This window comes from Centruroides vittatus, unplaced genomic scaffold (genome assembly GCF_030686945.1).
Source record: "Centruroides vittatus isolate TY-2023 unplaced genomic scaffold, ASM3068694v2 contig_546, whole genome shotgun sequence".
NCBI classification, from domain to species: Eukaryota; Metazoa; Arthropoda; class Arachnida; order Scorpiones; family Buthidae; genus Centruroides; species Centruroides vittatus.
The window spans coordinates 1,529,662-1,539,260 of record NW_027122322.1 but is presented as its reverse complement, the minus strand read 5'-3'; the positions used below and the strand labels follow the sequence as shown (position 1 = coordinate 1,539,260).

General features: G+C 35.6%; 1 protein-coding gene across 1 annotated transcript; it reads left to right on the top strand.

The window, feature by feature from the left end:
• Positions 1 to 8,518: 8,518 nt before the first annotated feature.
• Positions 8,519 to 9,599, top strand: LOC136978553 (septin-1-like; the record flags this gene model as incomplete). Its single annotated transcript, XM_067274269.1, has 5 exons — positions 8,519 to 8,646; positions 8,714 to 8,966; positions 9,112 to 9,210; positions 9,283 to 9,425; positions 9,491 to 9,599. Coding segments are annotated over 5 exons (732 nt in total), but the record flags the coding sequence as incomplete, so codon positions are not given.

Here is a 9,599-nt window from a genome sequence, read left to right as displayed (position 1 = left end):
GTACCCTGTGTTAAAAGTCAGTTCCCGAGAAAGATTTTTATCTCCCATGACTAATATATCTCACTAACCTTACGAAGATTTGCAAAAGTTTTAACATCCCATGATTAAGTAGCTGGCTAAGTAGCTGACTAACAAAAAGACTCATCATGACATCCAGTCAGATGTATGTCATGATGATGAGTGTCAGATGAATGCCCAGTCTTCATCTCCCTTGGGGGAGAAGGAGAGTATAAATAAGGGATACACGCCAAAATCCGAGCACATCATTCAGTATCCTCTCTTGATTTACTTTCTGCCGTATTCCCTTGGATTGAAGCTTTCGCCCAAAAAACAGAATTGTTATAAGACAAGTTATTAAGAGGTAATATAATAGATATTGTAAACTCTTTCTCGATCTCTCATATTAGAGACATATTAGTTAGTCGAATAATAGCTGGAATCTTGTTATTTCTTTGTTTAATATAGATTTGGTTCATTTGTACTCTTTGCTTTTATTCATTATATTTGTTATTTAATTGTTAATTTGACTTGGTTCAAATTATTTATCGGACTCCTATGACTTACTCACATGTCTCTCCACTCATAGAATTTAAGCCCTCCTTTACTTTTAGTGATATATTAAATTTAGAGCGTGAGTAAAACCACGATTAGAAATAATAGTTTAACTGGTGTTGAGAATCCTGACGTAGATTGAGATTATACGATCTTGATCTCCCTGTTTTAGCCATCCCAAACTTTGAGAGCGGATTTAGCCAGTCCGTGCCACGTAACTTGTCAGGAAATCGACCCGACCTCCAGCTGCTCACAATATCATTATCTATGTTAGAAGTATGTTAACATACCTGCTGAGTTTCGTAGCAATTGGTCAAACAGCCTAGGGATGTATAGGGAATGAACAAAGAAACAAACATCTTCATTTTTACGTTTTATTGATTTTCAAGCAAGCGGAAAGGAAACATCCATTTAATTGAAAAGTATTGCCAGGAAGTAAAAACATTGATTCATGAGTTGTTGAAGTGTTTCCAGTTTTGGTTTTTATACTTTCCCAACGAGATATGAAACAATTTTCAGTTATATTCTTCATGTAAAAAGTATTCTTAACTTTCTTCATAAAGAATGTAACTGAAAACTTATCTGATAATATGTTCATTTTGCAAGAAATTTCACTTGAAAACACAGTATAACTTATTCAATAAATTTTAAGTTACCCTATTAATCAATAGTATAATCACATATGACTTTGAGTATATATCTGAACTCAGGGGACCAAGACGAGTTCAACGATACCCAACTTTTGGACCGGAGACGAAAAATAAAAAAGTTATCATGCTTTTTCGGCGATCGCGCGATGATCGGGAGTCGCGTAGCTCTCTCTTCTAAGCCTATCGCGTGTTTAAAATCGTCTACCTCATTACCACGTCTACCTGAGAACCATCGATAACTGGACACAGTGAATTACGAGATTGGATACATCACTGGTTCGAACAGGATTTGCTTGGAGTGTAAGTATAAGTTTAAGCCTATGGGGAACTGCAGCCTCGCGGCTCGCTTCGCTTGCCGCTTCGGCTGCGTCGGCCGTGCTATCGCTCGGCCTCGGAATATATGAGAAACATTACCTAGGTCAAGGATGGACAATAGTTTTTGCCCCCGGGCCGAATTGGAAAGAAAACTGTTTTGACGGGCCGAACCAGAGGCTGCGCTAACAAGATTTTTAGGCGGTGCGAGATCTCATTGTGGCGTCACCAAGTAGAGACTAAACCGTACATAGATATTACAGATATATTTTTCACATTATCATACATCATTATCAACAGCGTATGCTGTGCTTAAGAAATACGTAATGGAATGTTAATTCTAACACACAAAGAGCTGTTGACTGTCAGCATTTCTTAACTTTCACTTCGCATTGTGAGGATATAAAGACGTATCGCGATTACATTCGACCAATGATTGGAACTTAAGTAGCTAATGTTGAAAGATTAACCGCGGGCCAGATAAACTCATTAGACGGGCCGGATCCGGCCCGCGGGTTGTGTATTTGCCACCCCTGACCTAGGTCATGAACAGTAAAAAATGAATCACTAACGTCCGGGAGGTCCGTCGGGAGCACGAACATCGAACACACCACCCAGTGGAAAACTAAAATGCCATAGAATGCATTGTGAAAGACAAGAAATTGTAAATATGTTAACTTTCTTATTTTTCATCTTCGGTCCAAAAGTAGGATATCGTTGAACTCTTGTCGGTCCCGAGTTCAGATATACACTCAATTTCGAAATTCCATAGGGAGTAATCTATAGTACGGCCTCTTTTCCTTTTAAATCATTTCAATTTCGAAATTATTGTGTTTTTTTTAAATACTAATCTTACATAATGCTAACATTGTAAGCATTTGAACATATCCCAGTAATTTAAATTAATCATTAAATTATATGTTAAAAACATGAAATTACCTTAATGGTATGTAAAAAATGGCCAGCAGCAACACAACACATGTCACCAACACCACCAGATAAAAAGTTTTTAATCGGGCTCGTTCTTTGCTTTTCCGACACTTTGAGCTCTACAGAACTAAATAAAAGTTAATCAACTTATCAAAAAAAAAAAAATAAATCGAATGTAAAAATAAGAGGCACAGATCAAGATCACATGTGCCTGGGGGCAATGAGGCGATTACGCCACCTGGATTAATCAATGTGTAAACAAAATTCGCCCGGAAATGACGTCAGAAAACGATGGCGTCATATCCGCGTGGATTTTATTGTTTTATTTCTGTTTTAGTTACTTTTAGGGAAAATTTTATATATTGTAATTAATATTTTTAAAAAAAATGGAATATAAACTGATTTTAACTAAAGTATTATGTTATTTTAAATAATTTGTGTGTTAAGAATTCATCAAGCAATTACTGAAAATCAATTTTATCACTATTGCCATATACAAAATCTTTAGTTTTTTTTTCTTTTTCTTAATTTTTCTGCTTTGTGGGCACTAAAAGGGCCTCTTTTAGCAAACCCAAAATGAATTCGGCCAGGCCCACAATGGGGCCGCCGAGTGGTGAGAGACGAACGGACCACCCCCGAAAAATTCTTGGAGATTTTTCGGCCGGTCGTATTCGAACCCAGGTCCCCCAGAGGGGTAGGCTGCCACATTGATCGCTCAGCCATCCGGCTTAGGACCTTGCATCCGGCCGTCTAGTTTGTCTACCGGTAGTAAAAAAAAAGCGACGGGCGTATGACCAAGTAGTTATGGTGTCAGATACAAATGCATTATTTAAAAAATTTTTATATTAAAAAAATTTCTAACAAATATTATTATTATTATAGGTTAAAAATAAATATCATTCCGCTCGTTTTTGAAAAATTCTAATTAAATTTAATAAAAAACTATTTTGAAATGTTTACAGATTAAACGACATATTACGCAATCGATTTTTCAGCCAATCACATTAAGTTGGATTATTTTCAAATTTAACGGTTTTTCGAAAAGGACATTACATTTTAAAGCATGGATTCTAAAGAGTTGAAGGAGGTTTGTATTGAAAATATTTTTCTCTTTTAATAACAAAAAAAATTAAAGTGTTATAATAAATTACAATTAATTAGAATATTATTCTTATAATCAAATAAACAGTGGCGTAACTAGGCGGGGTCGGCAGGGGCGGCCCGCACCGGGTGTCACCGGTGACACCCGGTGCGGGCCGCCCCTGCCGACCGTACAAAAAACGGTAGGAGTGACACCCGACCGTAAAAGAAAAAAAAACTTAAACAAACCATCACAATGTTTTTTAACGATAAATCACTTCTTGAAGCTATTTTAACCAAGTTATCTATATTAAATAACTTAATTTATTAATTGTGATAATTTATAAAGGCACGTAAGCTACGAAATAAATAATTACCGGTATACTATAGATTACTCCCTATGGAATTTCGTGTGTTTGGGTATATATCTGAACTCAGGGGACCTTTTTTTTAACTCTTTCGGCCCTGTGGGCACTAAGAATGCCTCTTTTAGTAGGCCCATTATGGGTTCGGCCAGGCCCACAATGGGGCAACCGGGTGGTGAGGGACGGGGCCCGACATATCCGAACGGACCACCCCCCGAAAAATTCCTGGGGATTTTTCGACCCGTTCAAATTCGATCCCGGGTCCCCCAGAGCGGTAGGCTGCCACCTTGACCGCTCGGTTATCCGGCCGCGAACTCAGGGGACCGAGACGAGTTCAACGATACTTTACTTTTGGACCGGAGACGAAAAATAAAAAAGTTATCATACTTTTTTCCGGCGATTGCGCGATGATAGGGAGTCGTGTCGCTCTCCGTTAAGTCGGCCTCGCTATCGCGATCGGGAGTCCCGTCGCTTGCCGTTAAAATTGCCTTTAGTAGACGCTTCCCCCCTTTTTTACTTTGTTCAAGAACTACTATGAATCGATCACTAGTTTAGCACATGGCGGCGTGTGGTGGCGCCCATACGAGAGGTCAGTCGGGCCGCCATGTTCGCTGCCATAAGTAACATTAACCGAAATGGCGATCTCGCGATGATCGGAAGTCGCGTCGCTCTCTCCGCTCTCGTATCGTGTGTTTAACGCTCCGGGAGATGACCGTAGTCCGACGTCACGGTTTGCAGACTTTACCGCAAGATGGCAATACTTGCAACTACGGTGCCGTCTGCATGAGAGCATTAAAAAAGTATGGTAACTTAAAAAGTGTGATAACTTTTTTATTTTTCGTCTCCGGTCCAAAAATGGGATACCGTTGAACTCGACTCGGTCCCCTGAGTTCAAATATATAATCAAAGTTCTGAAATTCCATAGGGAGTAATCTATAGTACACCCATAATTACTTCAGAATAAAATGTTTACAAGGGGCAGTTATGCAATCACTACAGTTTTGCGAATTTTTATTGGAGGCAGTGCTGATGTATAGTTATGATTTATTTGTAATTAGCGAGGTTGAGGCCGAAGTTTTAAACGGGGAAACGTGTACGTCGAACGTTCAGCGTTGCATTCCTGTAAGCCTGGAAGTTTGACAATGGCGTTTGGAATGTTGAGCATGATTCCACTGACTTTCCAAACTCGCTATTTATTTTGTAAATCCAAACTTATACGTCGCGACATCGCATATTCGATGTACCGTTCGAGTTGTTCAAGTGCGAAGATAATACGATTCAATAGTGTTTTATAAAAGAGTTAAAAAGAGTGACACCACAGTGTGACTTGGGGTAACACCAAGATATCCGCACCGGGTGCCACTCATGCTAGCTACGCCACTGCAAATAAATACATGTTTTAAAGCATTATTATTTGTAGCGCAATGTTTTAATATATAAGCACTAAAAACACTATCGAAGAAATGATATAGAAGACATTTTTAATTTAAAACTTATTTAAAGTGTTAGTATTATATGTCTACAGACTAGAATTTTAACAGTAATTAAGGATTAATGAATTAATTACAGTATTGGTTTATTGTCTTGGTCCTTTCGAACAGGCAATTAAAAGGTTTGCTACTTTTCCGTTAACTGGGCGCCATTCAATTTTCAGTTCAAGTTTAGAAAAAAAAGATGCTTAATTTCACATCCTTTTCAGATAAATTTTATAAACATGTTTAATGAGTTTATGGTAATTTCAAATAATAAAGTACATGATATCAACGAACACAAGAACAAGCTTCGGCTTAGTTTAATGTATCCGTAGAGTTCCCGAGATCGAATTTTAAACTATGATTACTTGGATTTTCCACAAATGTAAACAGTCTTGAGGACTGCAACTGAAGTGGCTGCCTCCTCGGATTCCGCGTTATGCTGGACCCAGTTGACGAAACTGACTGTCTCGTGGATCATCAGTTGGGCGAGGTGCCGAATAGATTGGTCTTTCCCCTCAACTTTCGGTCGATTACGGCACATTTACCCAGCACAGGCCTTTCAGACGTTTTGCTGGGTGATTCCCCACAACGTCCAACATCCTGGGCATTTTTTATTATTTACTAAAATGCCCAGGATTATATCGTTCTATAGTCGTCGGATTCGAAATCCCCCTAGGGTACCTAGGCAGTTGATATTTGTATTATGTTGTAACGAGAATTATCGTCGAGGACATGCCAATTTCCAGGTTATGAACGATGCTATATAAGGCATCGTTATAAATGAAAGTGAAATAAATAAATGCATTTTCGAATATAACAGAAAACCTTAAAAATATAGCAAATGTAGAAATATACCAGTCACATAATTTAGCCTAACCATAGGTATATCATTAAATTGTATTATTATTGACTCGTTTAATTATTGGAGCACAAAAAAATAATTAATATTAGCTTAAATAACTGTTAAATAACAACATTAATTAGTATGCAATACAATAATTAACGGATTTTTAGCGTTACTAATTAATAGCTATTAGAAGGCGTCCATACTAATAAAAAAAATGGTATACTGGCACGATGAAGTGACTTTCATTCAACACTTGGCTGGTTTTTCATCTCTTTATTCAGTTAGTACGCTATTTACAGATGCGTTTCGGGCGTTTGCCCCTCCTCAGCTAACTCCAAACACAAATCGCGTACCTACAGACAGCAGGTAATGGATTGACAGGTAACAACAAATAATAATAATAATAAAAAATTAAAAATATCTTATTGATCATGAATGAAAAGTATACAAAAAAATTTTAATAAAAGTTATTCCCCAAAATTATGCTAGATAAGTCCTTTTTAAAACTCCTAGATTTGCGAAAAATTTAAGAAATAGCCCCCTTTTCCCTTTGGCAATTAAAATTCCTGAAGCCCAAGGGAATAAAGAATTTGTACAACAAAAGCTGTACAGAATGTTTCATAAATACAAAATAATTGCTGAATTTATTGTGAATTTAAGAACATTTATTTCAAAGGTGTTTTTGATCCTAATGAAAAGATTGATGACAAGGAATAAAACACATTCTAACTAAAGAATAATAATAATTGTTCCATTTTTAATTGAAAAAACATATCAATGCTGTGTGATTAAAATTTAGATAATGTGTTTGAATTTTGTAATTTTCATTTTAAATGACTTCAGTTTTTAGACACTTGAAAGTTGCTGCTTAAATACTTAGCATAACATACAAACACTTTTTTTATTTTAACTATGCAAAAAGTCTGCGAAATAAGTTAATTTGAATAATATATTTTTATAATAAAACGATCATTTATCTTGACAGAAAAAAGAATTATTAGTATACGAGAAATTATTTATTTTGACATCGTTACAATGCCGGGTTGCAATTTTGAATCATATTTTTAATTTATTTAATTTAAATTATGTGCTCTCCACCTCAAATTAGTAGTGGCTTGCCTCTGCACATTATATTTTTCCTGCTAACAATAGTCATGCTGGTCGTCTAACTCCTTTCGGGGAAAAATTTTCGAATAGAAATAACGTGACTTCTGGTCTAGACTGGAAGTTCGTATACAGTTAACCGACGCTTCTTGCTCCTAAGCTTTCTATATTTTGTCTCGATTTTTATCTATTCGACTCCTCGAGATTAAGGAAAGACACACAGACGGATGGCAGCCCAAAAAACTGCAAAATCAAATACAACCTAAGAAAGTATGAATCTTACTCCCCCAATTATATCTTCAGTACTTTCACAGTAATGAGAGACAAATTATTGTTTCGTGAAATAAAATACTTAATAACTTTGCATAATTAAATTATTTCTGAAAGTGTTTTAACAAAATATTTATTTCTAGAGAACTAAAGAAGAATTCTCTGACGACTCGGAAACTGTTAGTCTTCCCAATCAAGCACATAGAAGATATATAAAGAAAGATTCTAAATTCAAATTAATGGTGGTCGGTTAGTAGCCGAAATATTTCATTAACTATAATTATTTCATTAATCTACATAAAAAACAATCCTCATACCGGTACATCTGATATCCATTATACCTTCTTAAGCCTTTTTTAAAGTTCCGGTACTAAATACTAACATTAACGACCAATTAACTAACGTTTTCGATCGCCTCCGCGATCTTCGTCAGGTTTTATTCGACGGTTTCGAAATAGAATGCAATAGAATTCTTTCAAAGTTCTTTTTTTTTTTTTTTGTTTCCCGCGTGCCATAATTGCGAACGATCCAGGTTGGATCGTTCGCAATTATGGCACGCGGGAGAAAAAAGATCGAATAGAACTTTGAAAGAATTCTATTGCATTCTATTTCGAAACCGTCGAATAAAACCTGACGAAGATCGCGGAGGCGATCGAAAACGTTAGTTAATTGGTCGTTAATGTTAGTATTTAGTACCGGAACTTTAAAAAAGGCTTAAGAAGGTATAATGGATAATCCACATAATATTTTTATTAATTCTAAATTTTTGATTGTTTCTTAAAGGTGAATCTGGATCAGGCAAGTCTACCTTGATTAACAGCTTATTCTTAGATGATCTCAATCCAGAAGCAAAAGGTTTGTTTGTGCTTTAAATAAATTTAACCAGAATATTATTTTAAAAAATATTATTAATTCTATGTTACGTCTGTATTTTTAGAAAAGATTGGAAAAACTGTCTCGATTAATACATCCACTGTAGAAATCGATGAAAAAGGTGTGAAATTAAGATTAACAATCGTTGATACAGCGGGTTATAGTGATGCCATCCGTAACACTGACAGGTAGACCATTTCTAAAGAAAATTTATTTTTGCTAGTAAAAAATTAATTCGTTATATCAATTTTACAGTTTTATTCCTATTAATCGATACATTGAAGAACAGTTTGAATTCTTCTTGACAAATGAACGTACTTTACATACACGAAATCTATACGACACACGAGTTCATTGTTGTTTTTACTGCATATCCCCATTTGTACATAGACTCAAATTTATCGATATTCTTTTTATGAAGGAACTTCATAATAAAGTGAATATAATACCTCTGATTACAAAAGCAGATAGTCTAACTAAGGCAGAACTCACTGAGATGAAACATAGAGTAAGTTACGAAATACCTGTCTGGTAAAACGGCTTTAATACAGCTGGATAAGTAAGCCGATCAAATAAGCCGTTTTACCGGGCCTTATATAATAAAGTGATATTTGTTATAAAGATAAGTGGATAAATGTTATACTTTATTCAAGGTAATGAAAGAGATAGTAGAAAATGGCATACGAATATATAGTTTCCCGGATTGCGACTCATACAAAGACGAAGATAAACAGCTAGTTAACGAATTAAAAGTTAGTATGCCTATAATTTTAAATTATGTACTTTAAAATTGAAGTTTAAAGCAATTTTCTTTACATTTTTAGGGAGCTATGCCATTTGCTGTTTCATCAGCTTTGCAAACAATTGAAGCGAATGGCACTAAAATTAGAGGTATAGAATATCCAGGTTTAGTGGATATTGAAAATCCCGAACATTGCGATCTTTCCAAATTAAAATCGATGTTAATGTAAGTTCCTGTTTGTATTAAAATATCTTCAAAATTATTACTAAAATTAATTATACTGATTGTAGAATTCATATGGAAGATTTGCGAAAAGTGACTCACGAACTTCATTACAAGGCATATCGTGCAGATCGTTTAGCAAATAGAGGATCCAAATTATGGCGTAGATCTGCGTAA